General features: G+C 39.1%; 1 protein-coding gene across 1 annotated transcript; it reads left to right on the top strand.

Moving 5' to 3' along the window:
* The first annotated feature begins 2413 nt into the window (after positions 1–2413).
* LOC107763565 (myb-related protein 308-like) lies at positions 2414–3603 on the top strand. The gene is given in 2 exon segments (NM_001324803.1): positions 2414–2676; positions 3084–3603. Coding segments are annotated over 2 exon segments (783 nt in total).
* Positions 3604–24125: the final 20522 nt, after the last annotated feature.

Here is a 24125-nt window from a genome sequence, read left to right as displayed (position 1 = left end):
GAGTCAAATAGAATGAAAAAACAACTCCAACCATCTTATGATCTGACTCTTACTTGTATTAGCAAAAATATGTAAACCAAAAGCACATCCCACAATTCTTCCAATTGCCTGCTTCAACTACCTTACCAGATATCATTACTAAATTATAAACAAAATAAAGAGTTCAAATTTTAAATACTAACCGTGTAAAAGAAATCTTATATAGTACTATTAGATATAACTAGGAGTAGCCATCCGTAGAAATTGGAATTAGTAACTTGAAAAAATAAGGTACAATACATGTTACATCACGCTAAATGTTTTTTTTAGTTTTTACGACAACAACAACAACTAGCCTCAGTCCGAAATAAAGTTGAAAATTCTTATATATATCTAGTACTTAAAAGATAACTGCACGCAATCATCATCAAAAGTAAGATTAGTAATCTGGAATAGCATTACACCGATAGAGTAAATAATATTTACACTATCAACTCAACCAAAAGATATTTACATGTAGTTCTCCATTAAAAGCGAGATTTGTAATCTTAAAAGTAAAACAAGTAATCTGCTGCAACAGGTAAAAATGATCTTCCAGTATAAAATTTCTTTTACGTATCGGTGTATCATACTGATACTTTTTGTCCGTGGATAAAAAGTTTAAGATCTAGATCACAATATAAATCCGATAAGGTAGTTTAAAAAAAAAGCACAATAATAATAATAATAATTTCACTATTATTATATTGGTAGTTATTATAGTACATGTATTGTTGCCCCATATGGTTGGGAAGATTTTGGAGGATTGGGTTTGGTATATGGTTAGCTAAATTATTAATAACAGGTTGTTCAGAGTTTGGACAGAACCGAAAAAGAGAGACAAATTAAAAGGAGACAATCAGATCACACTACTCCCCTTTGTCTTCTTTGCCAGAATTTTAATAACTCATCACTTTATATACCTACCTGAAGGTTACCCATAGTTAATGACTTGTCACTTTTTCTCCATTTCTTTTTGTTGGACTTCCTTTTGGAGTAATATATATGTAGATATATCTATGTGTTATGATTTTCTTGTGCACGCCTCTCTTAAGAAATATTAATTTGGATGAGATTTTGACTACTTTACCCTTATTCATGTCTTAATATTTAATCTTTCTTCATTGAATATTTTCTCAATTTGTGTGTCATCTCCATCAATAACATATTCATATTTTTACTAAATGTGAATGCAATTGTTTTGCTTTATAGAAAATATAAAGAGACACGTAAGATAAAATTAACAAATCAGTAAAATTAACTCTTCCAACAGGTGTTGCATGACATGGAATTCATCTTTCCTTCAAAATATTTTCAAACTAGTGATTTTAAAATTTTCTTTCATTATCTTATACTCTAGCAGAATTTTGGTTTGAATAGACTTTATAAAGAATTTCTGTATTTACAGTACACTATTGATTGCATTAGTGTAAACATGATTAAAGTGTTAAAGATAACAAGGTCCATTTCTTGGTATTTGAATAAAATTATCCATAATTAAGGTGTTTGTAGTCTTCTAGGATAATTATTATTAAGGGTAAAAAAGAAAAAATATAATCAATTTTGTCTTGAACTTCTAAAATGACAAATAATTTGAGATAACTATTTTTAGTAATCACGACTGTTAATATGAGATCAAGGGAGTACAAATTTATCCGAATTTAATAGTTTTGGCTCGTACTTTATATATGTGCTAAAAGATACACTAAATAAGTATTCTCTTACTCCAATTAATATGACAATCTTTCCTTTTTAATCAATTTCAAAAAACAGAAATGACATCTTTTTATATTTAGTAACGATTTAACTTTAAAATGTCTAATTTACCCTTAAGCAGATAATGTATAGCGACACAAATACCACAAGTTTCAATTTTTTATATATTTTTTTAAATTTTGTGATCAATCAGATACTGTTAGATAAATTGGGACTGAGGAAATTATTAATTTAAAACCCAATAACTTAATATGATTATAATCCCAAACCTATAACGTTCAAATTCTAGCCCCGTTTTTTATCGGAATCAAAGCTATTGGACCTTAAACAGATAAATAGATGGTAATAATGTTGATGCAAATATTTTTTAAAGAAGGAATGCCCATCAGCCAATCCTGCAAACCTGTCTCACCAACTCGCATCTAGAAGCAATTAGTGTCACTCCCCCCTCCCCCCCCCCTCCATTTTTTACCCCCCACACATACTATGAGAGTCTCTTTTTCCTATTGAGTCAAAAGCTTATATAACCCCCACTTCAAGTCCTAAAAGGGCAGGCTTTGATTCTCAATAGCACTACCAAAGCTAAAACTTCCATTATTTCCTTCCATCCTCTCTATTACTACTACACTTCAAATTGAAAAAGTAATTAAGAGAAATATTTCTTAGAAATTGGCTCAAAATGGGAAGGTCACCATGTTGTGAAAAGGCTCATACAAACAAAGGAGCATGGACTAAAGAAGAAGATGAAAGGCTTATTGCTTACATTAAAGCTCATGGCGAAGGTTGTTGGAGGTCTCTTCCTAAAGCTGCTGGCCTTCTCAGATGTGGTAAAAGCTGCCGTCTTCGTTGGATTAATTACTTACGACCTGATCTTAAACGTGGTAACTTCACTGATGAAGAAGATGAACTCATTATCAAACTCCATAGCCTCCTCGGTAACAAGTAAGTATTTACTCTCGGAAGTAATTAAAAGTATGTCTGCTCTGAAGGAGAGCTTTGCGGTCAAATTTTCTCTCTATGACCTATAGGTCACGGGTTCGACCTTGAAGTAATCACTAATATTGCATCCCTTGGGTGCAACCCTACCTCAAACGCAGAATGACTTGTGCGCCGGACTACACAATAGTCTGTGTGCTCTCTCTAAGTTGTTAGTACTAATTATAGTCAAACCTCTATATAACAGACTCATTTGTTCAGATATTTTTTGGCTGTTATAATTAAGTGTTGTTATACTTAGAAGATACATATTATAACAATAACAAAATCGATTCCGAAAAAAAAAATGACTTTGTTATATAAAAATGCTATTATAGAGAGTCTGACCGTATTTTCTTTGTTTCTTGTAATAGGTGGTCACTTATAGCGGGAAGATTACCAGGAAGAACAGATAATGAGATAAAGAATTATTGGAACACACATATAAGAAGGAAGCTTTTGAGTAGGGGTATTGATCCAACAACACATAGGCCAATGAGTGAGCCTACTCTTGGTACGCAAAAAGTGACAACCATTTCTTTTGCTGCTGATGATCAAGATCAGAAGATTAAGATCAAATCCGAATTAATTGAGACGATGAGCAAAGAAGAAGATCATGAAATTCAAGAACGGTGTCCTGACTTGAATCTTGAGCTTAGAATTAGTCCTCCTCATGACCAACAAAACCAACTTGATCATAATCAAAGAGCAAACTCTTTGTGTTTTACATGTAGTTTGGGTATACAAAATAGTAAAGATTGCAGTTGCAGTAGTAAAAATAGTAATGGAAATGGCTGTAGTAATATTATAAGTATGAATATTTCTGGTTATGATTTTTTAGGGTTGAAGGCTAATGGTCTAGTTTTGGACTATAGAACCTTGGAAACTAAGTGATCAGATCCAGATTATGGTTTTAGTTTTCTGTATGTAGAAAAAAAGTATAAGAATGTCAAGAGAGAAGTGAAATTAGTTAAGAATATTATTTTTCTAGCTAATTTCTCTTGGTTGTAAAATTCATACTGTGATTACATTTAGTTCAAAGCAGTAAAATAGAGTACCTATGATTCTATGAAATATTATATGGATATGACTATTTTGCTTGCTGTTTTCAATTTATAGGCCTTGGTAAATGTTTCCTCGTTTTGGTGAAAATTGGATTTTTCGATTACTTTCCGGCAATTTTTGTAGTCGGAAAACAGTGATTTTCTGGTAGTGTATAATTCCTGAGAAATAAAGATCAGTGAGCGGTTTTTGCAAATTTCTACTATAGAGTTTAAGAAATTTAAAAAGACTTATAATGCGTAAGTCAAAAATATGCAAAGTATATTTTCCACTTAAACGAGTGCTAGTGAAAGTTTCACGTGTCGTTTCAATTACTTTTATATCAAGTAAGTTTCAGCAAGTAATATCACTAGGCGTAAAATGAGGAAGCTTAAGATTAAATATGTAATTTTCAAAAAGAAAAATATATATCCCTCTATCTCAATTTACTTTGCACCATTCGTATCTCGAGAGTTAAATTAATTTTTTAATTTTGATGGTGAATTTGGACATAAAGTCTTTAAATTTTTTGAAATAAATTTACATGTTGAAACTACGGAAAGTACTATAATTATTATAATTAACAATTCAAAATATTTAAAAAGAATATGAAAAAATTACGGTCAGAAAAACTCAAGTGGAACATTAATTAGGAGGGAGGTAGTACTATACTTTTTGAGACAGAAAAAAAGTTTGTTATATAAAGAATATTTTATTTGTTTTGTAATAACTATGATTTCTCTCTATTTTTCCGGTCTTTTTAAAGACAGACTAAAAAAAGTCTGTTACATAAAGAGTATCTTATTTATTTCGTAATGTTATCTAACATTGTTAACAATGTTTGTTTTCTATTTTTCTATGGGCAATCTGATTTTCTGTTATATAATCAGCTAACAGTAAAATAGAAGATGTGTAGGAAAGTTGCTTTCTTTTTCATCTCCAAAAGATCTTATTTCTTTGCGTGTACGGATGAAACCGAGCCCATGAGACGCTTCGGTTTTTTATGAAGTAAACGGAGGAAGAGACGTGATTGTAAGGGACCGAAATCGAGGCAAGGAGCCCCTCGAGTCGGGGTCCGGGCAAAATGTCTGCCCTCGGGAGTATCGAGGCCACGACCCCCAGGATCGGTTCGAATCCGAAAAATCTCGGAGGGCATTACCAGATAATCGAGCATGACCAACAAAGGTCGTGATACTGAAGTATAAGATTATTACGGAGGCGGACATACCTCAAGTCCCAACCTTATCCTCTACAAAATCTCAGGCCTTAAACACATGTAAATTTTGGGAGAACCTTTCAGTACCACATATATACATTTCAGGCCAAAACTGATATAACACATGACTCGCAATCCATTCATTGATAGTGGACTCCCCCACTCGGCGCGAAGTCATAGTTCACCACGTCCGATGTTCCAAAATATTAACCTTCACAACTCGTATAAATCAACCAGATGCCAAGGTACGTTGCACCCCCCACATTATTCACTGGGTGATCTCTTTATACGTCCGCATCTTCAGTCGGAATCACACGTTGAGGTAATGTTTGAGCATCTCTGGCTCTCTCGTAGTTCATCTGCGGCATCGCGAACCATCGACGCATAACTGATACCGAGTGTGCAATGTCATACACAAGTAGATACAAAGGAATGTGAGATATAGGTTTCAAGCAAAATCAATGTTGCACGATAAGGAATGAAAGAGGTGATATTGTTCCTAAACTTCATAACCTCTGAGAGATACGTACAGACGTCTCCGTACCGATCCTTCATACTCTACTAAGCTTGCTCGTGACTCATGAGACCTATGTAACCTAGGGCTCTGATACCAACTGTCACGACCGGAAATTTCCCACCGACGGGACCGTGATGGCGCCTAATATTTTACTTGCTAGGCAAGCCAACGTTAGAGAATCATTAAACCAATTCCTTATTTTCATTCAGTAATTAACAATAATTAACTAAGATGAAATATAATAAGTGCGAAATATAATAAAACCGTATTAATTACTACCACCCGGATTTGGAGTCACAATTCACGAGCATTCTAGAATTTACTACAAGTAATAATCTGAAAGAAATACAACTATCTGAATGAAAGAAACAGTAGAACAAAAAATATAGGCGGTGACTTCAAGGTCTGTGAACGCCGACAGATCTACCTTGAGTCTCCGGACAGCGGACCAATAGCAAAATCTCGATCAACCTGAACCGGTATCAAAGTCTGCACAGAAAGTGCAGAGTGCAGCATCAGTACAACCGACCCCATGTACTGGTAAGTGTCGAGCCTAACCTTGACGAAGTAGTGACGAGGCTAGGACAAGACACCCACATATAATCTGAACAGTATAATCATGCTAGTGGCAACAAAAATAAATAAATAAATAACGTAATGGGAAGGGAACATACAGTGGGGGAATACAACATAAAGAGTGAGAATAATAAAAAGACAGAATTAAACCGAAAATCCTTAAAGGAATTGAGCAATTAAAACAGCAAGGAAAACTGCACGGCATCACCCTTCGTACTTTTACTCTCAACCTTATCAAATAAATGAATAGAGCGGCACGACATCACCCTTCGTGCATTAAACCTCTCATAATATATACGGCATCACCCTTCGTGCTTTAAACCTCTCATAATATACACGACATCACCCTTCGTGCACGGCGTGAATCTCGGCACGTATCGACAGAAAAACGGTGATTAGTTAATTGAAAGATTTTTACTTTTTGTGAAATTACACTTAGGGTAAGACTCCCCTACTATATAAAGAGGAGTCTAATTATTTATTAGGTACACTGCAACACGCATATCAAGGCAATATATTCTAATTTTCTCTGTTATTCAAAGTTCTTATTTTTGTTCATCAATCATCAATAACGTGAGCCCGAGATCGAAGGCAGGCATTTCATTAAGCTGTTACTATGTACAAGATCACTCCTCTTGATTGGTTTGACAATTTATTACGTCCTTTATCTGTTTAATCTAACTCAATTTATCATTTGTATTGAATTAACCCACGTATCCTTAAAATCACTTACAAATTTAATTTTTATCCATTTTTTAGGGTAAACAGTTTGGCACCCACCATGGAGCTAAGGATAATAGTGGCGATTTGATACAAATTTTCATAGCACCTTCTATTTTACACTTGTTCTTTGAGCTTTTAATTTCAGGTTAAATTAAAATTGTCGAACTCCCAATCTGCCCATTTGAACATGAATGCTGAGTCCGGCCACCATGGCGAAAACAACAACGTGGTACCCATCAACGAGCTGCCCCCTGCTGACCCCAACGGAGTCCCAGTCCCTAATCTGATCGATGCTAACTCACACGTGGATATCGAAGCAAACTTGCCCACTGACCACGAAAACAACATTCGCGTGGGAACCTGATCGATAGCCTGGAGTACACACGACGGCGAAGGTAATGTAGGGGTGGACGCCGGTCCGTTCGGTTCGGTTTTGTAGAAATTCGGTTCGATTTATTCGATTTTCGGTTTACAATTTTAATAACCAAAACCGAACCGTAATAATTTCGGTTCGATTCGATTTATTCATGTTTGGTTCGGTTTTAATCGGTTCGGTTTCAATTTTAAGCCATAGCAAAAATAGTTACCAAACAATGAAAATAGATTTCTTTCTAGTAGAAAAACACAAATAAAATAAGAAATTCCATCAAATACACGAAAAAGAAAATAATCTTTATGTAAAAAAAATCATTCTTTTTTCAAAAAACATAAAAGAAAAGAGTATTATTCTCACCCCTAGATAAGGTACCTTAATTATCATGTTTGAATTAAAAAGCTTCATGTCTGTATAAGGCACTTTAATTTCTATTTTGTTTCTGTTTGCATTTTTATTTTTGGAAATGGAGGTCTCGATTTGCACTTTGATAGGTTAATTGACAATACACCGTGAAGAATTACATTATCTGTGTTAATATGTAATACTTCCGGTCTCGAAGATTGTGCAGGCTATGTCTTTCCTTTGAAATTCTTTTGAAACTTAGTTTTGATATAATATTGTTTGATGAGCTTTTGTCATAAATGCATTATTAGTTATTCACTCCTAATGCTCTTGCCTCTTTTGCTTTGTTGCAACTGACAACACTTCCTATATTGGTTAAAACTATCTTATTTGCTTGGAGTCTAGGATTGCACACCACTAAAAAATTACTCACTATCAGTAAACTTCGGTTTTTCGGTTTAACCAAAAATCAAACTCTTAAAACTGATAACCGAACAGAACACCGAATTTTTTAAATATATAAATCGCAAATCGACTGAATAAATCAAAAAATCGAGACCGAATAAATCAAAAATTTTGGTTCGGTCGGTTTTCTCGGTTCGGTCGGTATTATGGCCACCCCTAAGGTGATGGAATCAACTTGCGCATGATCTTCGAAATGTTACAGGCTCAACAGGCAGCGATAGCCCAATTGCAGAACCAAAGGCGAGCAGAGTTGAGTCTGAATCGTCCCGGGAAATGAACCGGCCACAGAAAGGCCGGGTGAAGCGGAACCCGGGACCAACCCCTAGATAATAAAGATGCTTGAGGAACTGATAAAACGGGTGAAATCGGGAGAAAAGATAATCGAAACCAACGACAAAAAAGTGAAGACCTATAACCCTAAGGTCGACCAAATCCCAGGAGTGCCTCCGATACTGAAGGGCCTGGATTCTAAAATATTTATCCAAAAGCCTTTTCCTCTGAGCGCAGCTCCGAAGCTGATCCCAAAGATGTTCCGTATGCCCAAAATTCTGAACATGGGACAACCAATCCAAACGAACATGTGACCTCTTATATGTGCGCCATCAAGGAAACGACTTGGAAGATGACGAACTCGAGTCCGTTCTGCTGAAAAAGTTCAGAGAGACCTTGTCAAAAGGAGCCAAGATATAGTATCACAACATACCCCCTAATTCTATTAATTTATTTGCTATGCTTGTAGATGCCTTTCTAAAAGAGCACGCTGGGGCCACAAAGGTCGAGACTAGGAAGTCACACTTTTTCAAGGTAAAGTAAAGAGATAACGAGATGCTCAAGGAATTCTTATCGAGATTTCAAATGGAACGGATGGATTTGCCTCCGGTTGCAGACGATTGGGCCATTCAGGCCTTCACCCAAGGACTCAACCCCCAAAGTTCATTGGCTTCACAACAGTTAAAATAAAATTTGATAGAATACCCGACGGTAACTTGGGCCGACATCCATAACAGGTACCAATCAAAAATAAGGGTCGAAGACGGTCAGCTCGGGGATCCTTCCGGGTCCGTTTATCCCGTCAGGACTAGTGACAGATCCAAAAGGGTCATCGATCATGAACCGAGATCGAACAGAGACCTGACCTATCGTACAATGCATACCTCAAAATAAGGTATGACACGGCCGATTGCAATTATAGTAAACTAACGAAGAGTCGGGATTGAATCCACATGAAGCTAGATGGGAGTTAGGAGTATATATTCTAATGCGTGAATTTGAACTATCTTAATTTGTACTTCCACAAAATGGCTCTGCTGCTATTTCTATTTTAAAGCTAAAGATTACAAAGAAGAGAAATAAGAATAAGATAATTATTTTTGTTGTTTTTCAAGTTTATAAAAAGCCTAGGGCTATGACCAACGCCTAGGTGTTCGCCTAGTGGGATATAAATATTAATTCTTGTTTTGTTGATTGGGGTATATTATAGCTATCAACTCTCAATTACCCACTCAATACCTCTCGGTCAAGGAGTAGTTTTGCCCAATTTGGCTTTCTCAGGTCCAAATGGGTATCACACAAAACGGTTGATAAAAGCTCAAGTCGGGTTATTACTATCTCTAGGTTGAACGCTTTAATTGGGTTAATCGATCTCTCGAGTGACACAATGTTGCATGAACTAATTTTTGCAACAATTAATTCCACAAATTAAAGCACGAACAAGGCTAAATAATAAATACTCAATCATAAACAAGCACTAAATTAGACACCCATAAGGTTTACACACTAGGGTTGGGTCACAACCCTAGTAAAAATCTAGCTACTCATGCTTGAAATTGAAGAAATAGAAAAAGAAATACTAATTAAACTCATATTGTAAAAGTTAAAATGATAAAATCTATAGTAAAATACTCCAAAATATAGAAAACTTCTAAAAGAGGCAAAGAAAAATGACTACAGGACTTGCTGATGTCAAAAGTTGACCTAATTTTGTGAAACTCGTCTATTTATACAAGGCTCGAAATTTCGGACAAAAATGCCCTTCGGGAGGTTCTACGGCCGCACTATTCCATGTGCGGTCCGTAGAAATCTTCATCTTGCAGGAGCTGGGATTCTGCGACTACACAATTCTCAACTGCGGCCGCGAGGCAATGTTTATGCGGTCCGCATAATTATCACTGCGCCACAATCTAGTCCTCTGCAGTTCGTATCTTTACTTCTGCAGCCGCAAGGCACTTCTTCTGCAGACGCACAATTCTTGTGCGGTCCGCCATTTTGAGGGACTTGGACTTTAGAAATTCACCCTCTGAAGTTAATCTCCAGCTCATCATTTGCGGCCGCACAATTCCTATGCGGTCCGCAGTTTGCTAGAAAGCGTGCTGGGATTTTCTTCATTGTTTTGCTGCCACATATCGAATTCTGCGGTCCACACTTTGTGAGATTCTATTCCTTTTTAAGTCGGATTTCATCTCGGGAGTCCAACTTCCAACATTCCTGTAATTTTGCACTTTTCATCAGTTTCGGGAACACCATTCAACGCTTTTAGACTAAAACGAAAGCTAAAAGGTGTTAATAAGTAGTCAAAATCCCCACTTATAAACTCCCCCAAACTTAAGTTTTTGCTTGTCCTCAAGAAAACAAAATAGTTCCCACCTCTATAAGTTAAGGGTCATTTCAGCCAGTCAAAGGTGAGCCACCCAGGCATCAGTTGAGACCAACAATTACCCACACTACTTATGTATTATCAACAAGGCGACAAGTTAAACTTTTATACACATATAGTTCTAATGTGACACTTGAGCATCAAGAGTTGACTTTATTCATCAAGGACACTCGCTCTCTCATGTAGGTCATTGTGGATCCCAAACTCCTCCTCTTCTACTCTCCGTTTGCCTAGCTCAATTAAGAATTTTAGCACTCAATCCAAAGATTTGCGAAAGGTTCACTCATCTCTCTCAAGAAAATGTCGCAAGTACGACTTCAAGTACCATAGGCTTGCCCCTCATGTAGATCGCCACTAATGTAAGCTCACTCAGCTTGAAATCATGTAGGGTTTTTTTGTGATGTAATGAAGGCTTTTGGACTAAGGTTGGATACACTATGGTTGAGTGGGTTCACCTTTCCTTAAGCACTCCATTTTTTTTATTCTCGGCTCATGCTTTTGCCAATTCTTTGAGGCACTTTCTTTTCCTTGGGGAACTAGAGAGACTTAACATTACTCTTTCTTGATCATGACATTCATTTTCTCCCTCTTTGATTTCTCCATGCTTTGTATCATTACTTTTCTTTGAATCCCTTCAACTCCTCCACTTATTCACTTTCTTTTGCATTTTTCTTTTTGTTCTTTCCTTTTCTTGCCTTTCCTTCTCATTATTTCTTTTATCTTTTTGCGCCTTGATACCTCTTTCAAGTTCCTCGTCTCTCCCCCAAACTTACAATTTTAGACAATTGTCTCACAAGAGTGTTAAGGAAAGCTCGGGTGCCAAGAGAGGATCACGACAAAATGGGTAAAGGCTTGTAACATGGTTATCAAATGAGAAAGGCTCGAGGCTCAAATGGGTTGACTATGGATAAGAACATTGGTAGGCAATGGAAAAATTTAAGCGGGTCTAGGAAAGCCTACAATCACTTCTTAAGCCAAGCAAAACTTAAGATTTTGCCTTGAAACACATTCAGGGCAAGTTCTAGACCATTCGCACGGGTACTTGGACTAGCAACAAAACATCTCACCCCTCACGCAACTGGATTGTTAAATAGGATAGAGTCGAGGGCCTACAACAACCACATTCAAGATTGAAAATCACTATGGTTTGATTAAACCACTCGATGATTGCCTAAGTCAATACAAGAGTCACAAAGTTACTAACTAGAGCTATTTCTTTCCAAAAACAAAACTTGTTTCTAACCATAAGCACGTAGTTAAGTGTGTTGGTACCAAGTGAAGCATGTTTGACTCTTCGAACATGACTTAATTAGGTCTTTTTATTCATTACTACTACTATTATTACCTAAACACCAAAAATGGACTGAATCCCTTAAGAAGGTTGTCACGCCTTCCATCGTTGGGAAGAGTCATCCGGTTCACACAAAAACTACCTTTGGAAAGAACCGTGGCATTAAGAAAACCAAAGGCTTATTATCTACTAAAACATAAAAAGAAGCTACTAATTCAAAAAGAAGCTACTCAGTTAAACACCAACTAATAAGAAAACAAACGTAAAGAACCTACAAAGCAAAAACTATTGAAAGCATAAAGAATATACATAAATGAGATAAGATATATACGATATATACATAATGAGAGAAGAAAAGAGAGAATATATACAAAATAAGGGAAAAGAAGAAAATACTGTCAGTTATTACAAACCAATTGTCTTAGAATCATCAAATTAGATCAAATAAACTCCACCCCCCCCTCCCCGAATAAAAATAAGCAGTGTCCCCAATTCTTAACAAAATAAAAGTAAAGGAAGGGTAAGAGTGAAGAAAACTCCCTATGGCTCCTTGGCCATCTCTGTGTCCATAACAGCGTCATCGACCTCAGTCTCATCCAACTGGATCTCATCATCCTCAACTCTGGGAGTGACTGGGTTGGTGAACATTTGACGCACTACCTCGGTAGTGTAAGCAGTAAGGCCTGGCTCCTCAGATTGTCCAGCTGGTGCTGAAGGTGATGCATGATCTGGGCCTGGATAGTATGGGTCAATCAGCATGTCAAAGGGAATGTCTCCGGCTGCTGCAAGCTTCTTAACCTATCTTCGGAGCTTGTCCACTAACTTCTTGGAGGCCTGGGACTTTCTTATCTTTTTCACTTTCTTGCCCAGCTCTTCTATCACAGACCCATGCTGCACCAATATAGCCATAATCGTGTTCTGGTTCTCCATGAGCTTCTTCAATATTTCTTCCACTTTTGGGGGTATCTGAGGTGTGGAATGAAGGACTGTGCTGCAACAGTACTGGATATGTCAGAAAGCTTTGAAGTAGCTGTCTTCATCCAGTTGTTGAGGTTCGCCAATGTCTGGGAGACTCGCAGCGCAGAGAGTGGAGCAGTAGGCATCGGCACCGGCTTCAAAGCTGAGGTGGAACCTATGACAGGGACTGCTGTAGGCACTGAGGGTAATGGTGGAGGCATAGCTGCGACACTCGCTGAAGGCTCGGCTGAAGTGGATGGAATGTGAGCTGCCTCTGCAGCAACCACCGATGGCTTATAAGACTAGCCTGTGGTGGTAGACGGCTGACCCTTTTTCTTAGGGTTGTGTGCATTTATCAATGAGTACCATGAGAAGGGCTTCTTCGCCCGCACCTTCGTATCAAAGTCCCTCGGCTCTACCCTCACATCCGTAAGATACTCTGTAATGGTGTTAGGATATGTGTAGGATGTGTCAGCTTGCCGAGCGACCATATAGATATTGGCCGGCATCACGGCTCCCACATTGATGGGGTACCCGGCCATGATGGAAGCCACTAGAACTGCCCGCGGTATAGGAAAATATGTCTCATTCTAGCTCGGGTTTAGTCGGATGCATACAAAAGTTTGCCACCCCTTTGCCTCAAAGATCAACGTACTCCGGTGAATAGAAACCCCTGCTGTGATCCATGGTGTGCACATTTCTCAAGGTACTCTATGGGCTCGACATCATTAGACCCCAGGTAAGTGTTCAGTGTGTGCTGATCAAAACGCACCTTGAGGTTCCTCACTTTAGTTACCTTTGTCCCTTTCTTGATATGTGCCACATTGGCGTAGAACTCTCGGACAAGGTATTCCTTTGCATCCACCACACTCTGGGTGAACCACATCCACCCCATGCGCTCTCAAAACTTCCTGAAAATTGTAGGGTTGTACTTTTCTAGATCTCTCAATTGGAATTGATGCTCAAGAGTGAGCGACCTCACTGGCCACCATTGACGAAAACTGGTAAAGGCAGCCAAACTGACAAACCGGTCCTCCCACACCTCTTTCTTCTTTGACCTCTCGAGGCTGGTAACAGTAGTATTTCCCCATCTGCCATCATCGGGGATGTCTTGAACTGATGTCTCTGGTGCTTGGAAAACAGGTGTAGTGGAAGGCTCAGAAGCCTGACTGGCACTCTCCGAACCCTCGGAGGTGCTATGTGATGATGACGGCTCATCCCTAAGCTGATATCTCCTTGGCAGCCTTGATTGGACAGTCGGTTGCTCATGTACCGAGGCTGAGTTGCCCTATGAGACGTCCCTAGATATGACGTAAGAACTGGTCTCTGAGAGGTCTGCACCTCTCCCTTTGCCAGCTGCTATCTTCTTTCTGATTTCAAGTTGTTGGGCACTAGGTAAGGGTCTCTTCCCTCGTCCCCGAGAATGGTCACCCCTTTCTTTTTAAGTGTCGCCTCGTCCTCTAAATTGAACCATGTTTTGTACCAAGCAAAGGCGATTGTTAGTTGCAATTCAAGTTCAGACACAAAATGAATGCAAGAACACACCAGAGATTACAGTGAAAAACACAGTAGAGACATACTTGTAGGGTGGGGATTTGCGGACCGCACAATATTCCTTTGCAGCCACAAAAATGGATTGCGGTCCGCACATTTCTCATTACGACCGCAATTCATACATCACCAATATGTCAACTCTCTGATGACAGAGAGTTAGCTGTTTTGCGGCCGCAACCAGTTTTCTGCGGTCCACATATATAGTCTTGTGGACGCACTTGAGAGTCACCAAAATGGCAACTCTCTGATCACAGAGATTAGGTTGTTCTGCGGCCGCAATGGGATTTCTGTGGTCCACACATTTTTTATTGCGGACGCAGAACCATGCCTTACTATAATGACCTAGACTTTAACTTCTGTGGACCGCACAATTTCTTGTGCGGCCGCAGATTCCAACAATTACGAACAGATGGTCGTTTTTCACCTAAGGCTTGAAATCTTTGCACAATTTTGACATGGAAACAACATCTAAGCATGAAAATTAATTTATACATTCCCCTTAGTGCATTTACCAGTCTACCCACTACATATTTACCCCACATGGTTGTTCAAATAGATTCAATCAAACAAATGGTCCAAAATTTCACTAAAAATCTAAAAATTAAAAGAAATTAATCAAGATGATGATGCATACCAGATATGAATGAGTGCAAGAGATGAGTGATCAACAGTTGTTAGGCTTGTGAGTAGATAATTTAACAAGAAATTTCAATTTAGTGCAATTTGTGAGCTCAGAGAGGGATAAAGGGAACAGTGCCCTAGCCTCTTCTATTTATAGTGAACGAGTTCTGGCAGCGAAAGGGGACTTGAGTGCGGCCGCAAAATTCCAATTGCAGTCCGTACTCTGTTACCTGAGGGCCTAGTTGCCCTGGCATTTTGCGGTCTGCAGAATTAGGTGTGCGGCCGCAAGTTTTATTGCGGACCGCAGAATTTGGGTTGCGGCCGCAGATTGGCCATTTCTCTGATGGACCAAGTTTAGAGAGTTGACATTTTCCACCATCAACTTGTGCGGTCCGCAATGCAATTGTGCGACCGCAGAGTACCTTTTGCTGTAGCAACCAAAATTGTGCGGTCCGCAATTCGTGCCACACTAAACCAGATTTTTGTACACTCTTCCTGTAAAACACACTCATTCCTGCAACATACTTCAAATCCAGTTAGCAAAAAAATAACACCTATCTACAAAAGAAGAAAAGAGAAGAAAAAGAAACATGTGTTGCCTCATAACTCCCAAGAAGCGCCTGATTTAACGTCGCGGCACGATGCAGATTACCATCATTTGAAATAAATCACTGCCACAACGTGGCCATAACCAACCTTTCCCAAATAATGCTTCACCCGGTGATCATTGACTTGGAATACCTCATTGTTTTTGTTCTTCAATTCCAATGCACCAAAAGGCGTCATACCCAGAATTTCAAAGGGACCACTCTATTTAGATTTTAGCTTTCCGGGAAACATACTCAACCGTGAGTTGAATAACAAAACAAGATCTCCCACCTTGAACTATTTGTTCTAAATGTATTTGTCATGAAGGTACTTCATCTTCTCTTTGTACAAGAACGAACTTGCATAGGCATGGTACCAGAACTCATCCAATTCATTCAAATGCGCAACCCTTAAGTTAGCGGTTGCATCCCAATCAAGATTCAATTTCTTTAAAGCCCACATGGCTTTGTGCTCAAGTTTCACCGGAAGATGACAAGCTTTGCCGAACACCAATCGGTATGGAGACATTCCGATAGGTGTCTTAAAAGCAGTCTGATAAGCCCATAATGCATCATCAAGCTTCTTTGACCAATCCGTCCGGTTATCATTCACTGTTTTGGACAAGATACTCTTTATCTCCCGGTCAGAGACTTCCACTTGACCGCTAGCTTGTGGATGATAGGGAGTCATAACTTTATGAGTGACAACATACTTGCTAAGCAAAGTGTCAAAAGCCTTGTTGTAAAAATGTGACCCCTCATCGCTTATGATAGCCCACGGAGTATCAAACCTTGTGAAAATATTCTTCTTCAAGAACGCCACCACACTTCTCACTTCATTGTTTGGTAGAGCAATGGCCTCAACCCATTTAGACACATAATCAACCGTGACCAAGATGTAGGTGTTTCCACAAGAACTCACAAAAGGACTCATGAAGTCAATACCCCACACATCAAAGATATCAATCTCCAAAATGGTATTGAGAGGTATTTCATTCTTCTTCGAGATTCCACCGGCCCGTTGATATTCATCACCTCTTTTCACCACATCACTTGCATCTTTGTAAAGAGTGGGCCAATAGGAACCGCAACTTATCACTTTGGTCATCGTTCTTGTTCCGCCATAGTAATCACCATAAGGCGAAGAATGGCAAGTCCCAAGAATTTCACTTTGCTCTTCTTCCGGTACACATCTTCTAATTACCCCATCCGTGTAGATCCGAAAAAGGTATAGCTCATCCCAGTAATAATCTTGACAATCCCGTTTGAGCTTCTTCATTTGATTTGAAGAAAACTCATCCGAGATGATTCCACACACAAGGAAGTTTGCTAGATCCGCAAACCATGACACCTCCTTCATTGAAATAGCCAAGAGTTGCTCATCGGGGAAGGATTCATTGATCCTTAGGCCATCATGCGGCCTCCCTTCCTCCTCCAAATGAGACAAGTGATCCGCCACTTGATTTTTACTCCCTTTTCGATCTTGGATGTCAATATCAAACTCTTGCAGCAATATCACCCATCGCATCAACCGAGCTTTTAAATCTTTCTTGCTCATAAGATAGCAAAGTGCCACATGGTCCGTATGAACAATAACCTTTGCACCTATCAAGTACGTGCAGAAATTCTCAATTGCAAACACAATGGCAAAGATTTCTTTCTCCGTAATGGTGTAATTGACTTGGGCAATATTCATGGTCTTACTAGCATAGTAGACCGGATGAAAAATCTTGTTGATGCATTTCCCCAAAACAGCCATAACCGCTACATCACTGGCATCACACATGAGCTCAAAAGGGATAATCCATTTAGGAGAGGTAATAATGGGAGTGGTTGTCAACTTGAACTTTAGCAATTCAAAGGCTCTCATGCAATCATCATTGAAGTGAAACTTTGCATCTTTCTCTAAGAGCTTGCACAACGGGTTCACCACTTTAGAGAAATCCTTTATAAAGCGCTGGTAAAACCCCGCGTAACCTAAGAAACTCCGTACGCCTTTCACCGAAGTCGGAGGTGGAAGTTTATAAATCACATCAATCTTTGCCTTGTCGACTTCTATGCCATTCTTTGAGATCATGTGGCCAAGGACAATGCCTTCCTCGACCATGAAATGACACTTCTCCCAATTTAGCACCAAGTTCGTTTCTTCTTACCTTGCCAATCATCTATCCAAATTTGCCAAGAAATCATCAAAGGATTCCCCGACCACCGAGAAGTCATTCATAAAAACTTCAAGGTAGTCCTCTACCATGTCCGTGAAGATCGCCATCATACACCTTTGAAAAGTCATCGGTGCATTATATAAACCAAATGGCATCCGCTTGAAAGCGAACATACCATAGGGACATGTAAAAGTTATCTTCTCTTGAACCTCCGGAGCAATAAGGATTTGGTTGTAGCCCGAATATCCATCTATAAAGCAATAGAAAGCACGACCGGCCAACCAATCAAGCATTTGGTCAAGGAAGGGAAGTGAAAAATGATCCTTCCTTATGACTTTGTTTAGCTTGCGATAGTCCATGCACACTCTCCACCCGGTCACCGTTCTTGTGGGAATCAACTCATTCTTGTCATTAGTGACAACCATCATGCCCCCTTTCTTTGGGACACATTGCTCCAGAGAAGTCCATGAACTATGGAAAATGGGGTAGACAACCCCAGCATCCAACCACTTGATAATCTCCTTTTTGACCATGTCTTGCATAGCCCCATTGAGTCTCCTTTGATGTTCAAAAGATGGTTTGGCATCTTCCTCCAAGTTAATCTTGTGCATGCAAAATAAGGGGCTTATTCCTCGAATATCCACCAAAGTCCACCCAATAGCCTTCTTCCTCTTATGGAGCACACCCATTGTAGAGTCAACCTGCATGTTAGTCAAACAAGAGGGAAGAATAACCGGTAAAGTAGAACAAGGGCTAAGAAATTTATACCGAAGATGTGGAGGCAATGGCTTCAACTCCAAGGTAGGAGGCTCTTCAATTTAAGGCTTTGTAGGAGGAGTTTTCCTATTTTCAATATCCAAGGAAAGTTTTTGGGGTGCATAGTTGTACGACCTTATCCCTTGCAAAGAGTTCACACATTCCATGAAGCCATCCATCTCGTCATCATCAAAGTTGAGCAAGACAGCCTCCAACATATCACCCACATTTATCGTGGCACTTGTATCATCAATAATCACATCGGTCACCAAGTCCACAAACGAACACACTTCATTACTATTTGGTTGCTGCATAGATTTGCACACGTGGAATACCACATTTTCATCACCCACCCGGAAAGTGAGGTTTCTAGCTTCCACATCAACAAGAGCCTTCCCCGTAGTAAGGAAAGGTATTCCAAAAATAATCGGCATATCATAGTCCACTTCACAATCAAGAATGACAAAATCCGTCGGAAGAATGAACTTATCAACACAAACCAATACATCTTCAATCACTCCCAATACTCTCTTCATGGTACGATTGACCATTTGTAATCTCATAGATGTGGGTCTTGATTGCCCAATTCCCAAGGTCTTCAAAACCAAATAGGGCATCAAATTGATACTTGCCCCAAGATCACAAAGAGCTTTAGCAAACTCGGTACTTCCAATGGTACAAGGGATTGTGAAAGAACTGGGATCTTACAATTTAGGAGCCATTAAAATGCACACTTGCACTCACTTGATGAGTGACTTTGATAGTTTCAAAATTCATCAACCGCTTCTTTGTCACCAAATCCTTCATAAACTTTGCATAACCGGGCATTTTCTCTAAGACTTCAACTAATGGCACATTGATTGAGAGACTCGTCATCATGTCAATGAACTTTTTGAATTGATTCTCGTCATTTTGCTTGGCAAGCCTTTGAGGATACGGAGGATGAGGCTTAGGCAATGGTGCCTTAGCCTTTTGCACTACCGATTTCGGTATGTCAATAACATGATCCCTAGATGGGTTCACTTCCTCTTGAGTCTCTTCCAAATTGTCATCAATATCAATCTGCACTTCATCATTTGCTTGCACTACATTCTTTGAGATCTCTTCTTCTTGTACCACTTGCTCATTATCCACAAGTTGCCTTTGAATTAAGCTGGGTGCATTCCCACCTTTACCACTTCTTGTAGTAACGGCCATGGCATGCCCCGTGTTATTCCCACCCTTTGGGTTCACTTGGTAGTGCCCCCTTAGGACGAGAATTTAGAGCTTGAGAGATCTGCCCCATTTGCACTTCTAAGTTGCGGATCGATGTGTTGTGTGAGTCAAGTTGGGCATCGGAATCAGCATTCTTCTCCATCATTTGCTTGAACATGTTTTCAATACGTCTCATTTCATTGTTGGAAGATTTAGGACCATGGGAAGGATAAGGAGGCGGGTTGCTCGGTTGTTGATACATCGGGGGCCTTTGAAAACCCGACCCCCGATTTCCTTGATTGTTACTCCAACCGCCTTGATTGTTGCCTCCCCAATTACCTTGGTTATTATTGTTATGACAATTCCCTTGATTATTGCTACCACTCCAATTTCCTTGATTGTTGTTGTTATTCCAATTGCTTTGATTGTTTCCACCACTCCAATTACCTTGGCTGTGAGAATTCCAATTTCCTTGATTGTTTTGAGGTCTCCCCCAAAGCAATATTTCCGTGATCATTGTTTTCCATGGTTGCACCTACAATTTCTCAAAACGTTAGTAACACGGAAGGAAAAGAAGGTATTCCAAAAATACACCCAAATATATAGCTAACACCATTTTTAACTCCCCGGCAATGGCGCCAAAAATTGACCTATTGCGCAATGTACACCTCAAAACAAGGTATGACACGGTCGATTGCAATTATAGTAACCCAACGAAGATTCGAGATCTAATCCACAGGGAGCTAGATGGGAGTTAGGAGTATATATTCTAATGCGTGAATTTGAACTATCTTAATTTGCACTTCCACAAAATGGTTCTGCTGCTATTTCTATTTTAAAGCTAAAGATTGCAAAGAAGAGAAATAAGATTAGGATAATTGTTTTTGTTATTTTTCAAGTTTATAAAAAGCCTAGGGCTATGACCATCGCCTAAGTTTTTGCCTATTAGGATATAAACCTTAATGCTTATTTTGTTGATCAAGGTGTATTATAGCTATCAACTCTCAATTACCCACTCAATACCTCTCGGTCAAGAAGTGGTTTTGCCCAATTTGACTTTCCCAAGTCCAAATGGGTATCACATAAAATGGTTGATAAAATCTCAAGTCGGGTTATTACTTTCTCTAGGTTGAACCCTTTAAGTGGGTTAATCAATCTCTTGAGTGACAATTCCTTGTTAGCCAAGTTTTCCTAGATTAATTCTCTCTTTCTCAAGTAGAGACTAAGTTAATTAGGCATGAACTAATGTTTGCAACCATTAATTCCACAAATTAAAGCATGAACAAGGCTAAATAATAAACACTCAATCATAAACAAACACTAAATTAAACATCCATAAAGTTTACACACTAGGGTTGGGTCACAACCCGAGTAAAAATCTAGCTACTCATGCTTGAAATTGAAGAAATAAAAAAAGAAATACTAATTAAACTCATATTGTAAAGTTAAATGATAAAATCTATAGTAAAATACTCCAAAACATAGAAAATTTCCAAAAGAGTAAAAATAAACGGCTACAGGACTAAAAAATCAAAAGTTGACCTAATTTTGTGAAACTCGTCTATTTATACAAGGCTAGAAATTTAGGACAAAAATGCCCTTTGGGACGTTCTACGGCCGCACAATTCCATGTGCGGTCCGCAGAATTCTTCATCTTGCAAGAGCTGGGATTCTGCAGCCGCACAATTCTCAATTGTGGCTGCGAGGCAATATTTCTGTGGTCCGCATATTTATCACTGCGGCCGCAATCTGGTCTTCTGCGGTCCGAATCTTTACTTCTGCAGCCGCAAGGCACTTCTTCTGCGGACGCATAATTCTTGTGCGGTCCGCAATTTTGAGGGACTTGGACTTTAGAAATTCACCCTCTGAAGTTGATCTCCAGCTCGTCATTTGCGGCCGTACAATTCCTGTGCGGTCCGCAGTTTGCTTGAAAGCCTACTGGAATTTTCTTCATTGTTTGCGGCCGCAGATGCAATTCTGCGGTCTGCACTTTATGAGCTTCTGTGCCTTTTATTGCCTTATGTTTAGATTACTCCTTTTTGAGTCGGATTTTATCTCGGAGTTCAATTTCCAACATTTCTGCAATTTTGCATATTTCATTAGTTTCGGGAACACCATTCAACACTTTTAGACTAAAACAAAAGCTAAAAGGTGCTAATAAGTAGTCAAAATCCCCACTTATCAAGACCGTTATCAACCATACAATGGACAATGAAGGGGTAATGGGTCCAGACGCAGCATTGTGAGAAGTGAAAGAAGAAGCGATCGAGGTCATAATGACCGGGGTCTTATGAGGAAAAATGGCATTGACAGACCCATCAGGTCTAAGGAAGCACCAAGGTTATCGGAGTACAACTTCAACGTCGATGCCACCGGCATCGTATCAGCCATCGCACGCGGCAAAGAAACTAAGAGAGTAACGTTTCTAAAGGGATTTTATACTTGTTAAAGGGTCAGGAACAATGGAAACCAAGGAAGTACTATAGGTCAAATGTGAAAGGTTGCGAGTTTTTCGAATGGTCTAATCATGGATTTGCGATTTAACTAAAGTTTCAAGGCTTTAAGAAAGGCAGAACGAGTGGGAGAAATAAATGTGATACTATAATAACCCAAGAGTGCATTTGGACTTTATGGAGGGCCTCTTAAGAATCTTACAAGCAAGGAAGTATTAAGTGATACGCGGATGAATACACTTTCCCGCGGATATCCCAACAAGTGTCGAGATGTGAGTAGGATGAATTCCTAACTAAGAGAAAAGACCACATAACATACAGAAGAGTGCATAGCTATTCCCTAATTAGGAAGAATGAGGCGAGAAGAAATGGGAAGGAAATCTATAAATTATGATAGTCATGGTTATCGTAAAATAGTTCGTATCAGAATGGAGACTCGCCTAGAGCACTAGTGTTAATAAAAGGTATAAAGGACTAACCGTAATACAACCGACTTGGGTGACACTGAATATCAACTAAAAGATCTAGAAGGAGTTCATGTCTACAAATGACAATGGAAAGTGAGACTACTGGCGGTGAAGTGGTGGTATGATAAGCTCAACAAACCAGGCATATGATACTACGAGTTCACGGGAGGCAGATAAGTGTGTGGCACAATAAGGCTGTCAACTATGAATTAAGGGCAAAAAAGGAAATGTTCAAAATGGATTGAGAGAGGATAAACACTTATTACAAACCAAACATGTTTAACATGATAGCTTTTAGGCTGCAATACCAGGAAACACTATTGGTGACTACAATACCGGGAATAAGGTGAGTTACTCATCGAGGATGGAATCGGGTGGACTAAGTCCTACACTTATAAGGGAAACAAGAAGTCGTCGTTGAAGAATTTAGAAGGATCTCAAGTTTCAAAAAAGGCCTTGTTCGGGCCAATGACTTTTGTTGAAGTGAATATGTATGAATGGTGTTGATATGTATTTTGGGAAGTGTTTAGTAGTAAAAGGGGATCGTGAGAATGTTCACGAGGGAAGTAGAGTGGTTTCTTAAAATCCTATAAGACTTATAAGGAGTAAAGAGGGTGGCTACGAAAGGTATGAGCACGGTGTTACTTCACATTTGAGGCAATGCCATGCAGGTTGATATTATCATGGCATGCGCACAAGCTAGTAGATGTTATTCATTTGAAATAGATGGTCCTATAAGAAAACTGACCTAGTAATGTCTTTTGTTGAAAAATTTGGGAAAAGCAAGTTGCAAGTACTAATGAGACTGTAATCGTATTAAGGAAATTTTTGTAAAACTCAATTCCTAGGAGGTCATATGAAAGAGAAATATGATATAGATGTCCCACTAATAATGAAATGTGGCAAGACGATCATTTATGCTTCAAGGCAACTCAAGAATCATGAAAAGAATTACCCAACACATGACTTAGAACTTGCGGCGGTGGTATTTGCATTGAAAATTTGGCGTCATTAATTGTATGGGGTCCATGTGTATGTATTCACGTACCACAAGAGTTTTCAATATATTTTCAAACAAAAGGAATTGAATCTGAGGCAGAGAAGATGGCTTGAGTTACTCAAGGACTACAATATTGATATTCTATATCATCCGGGGAAGCCAATGTTGTGGCGGCTGCTCTTAACCAGAAATCTATGGGTAGTTTGGCTCACTCGGAGGCATACCAAAGGCCATTGACTAAGAAAGTTCACTGATTGGCTAGTTTGGGAGTACGTCTTGAGGACACGAGTGAAGGAGGGGTAATTGTGCAAAATAGGGCTGAATCATCGCTTGTTGTGGAAGTCAAAGAGAAGCAATACAACGGTCCATTGTTGGTGCAATTGAAATAGGGGATTCATAAACATAAGACCATGGCCTTTTCTCTTGGCATGGATGGTGGTACACTAAGTTACCAAGGGCGACTAT

Source organism: Nicotiana tabacum, chromosome 24 (assembly GCF_000715075.1).
Source record: "Nicotiana tabacum cultivar K326 chromosome 24, ASM71507v2, whole genome shotgun sequence".
Classification (NCBI taxonomy): Eukaryota; Viridiplantae; Streptophyta; class Magnoliopsida; order Solanales; family Solanaceae; genus Nicotiana; species Nicotiana tabacum.
The sequence above is the reverse complement of the archived record's forward strand: the minus strand, read 5'-3'. Positions and strand labels throughout refer to the sequence as shown.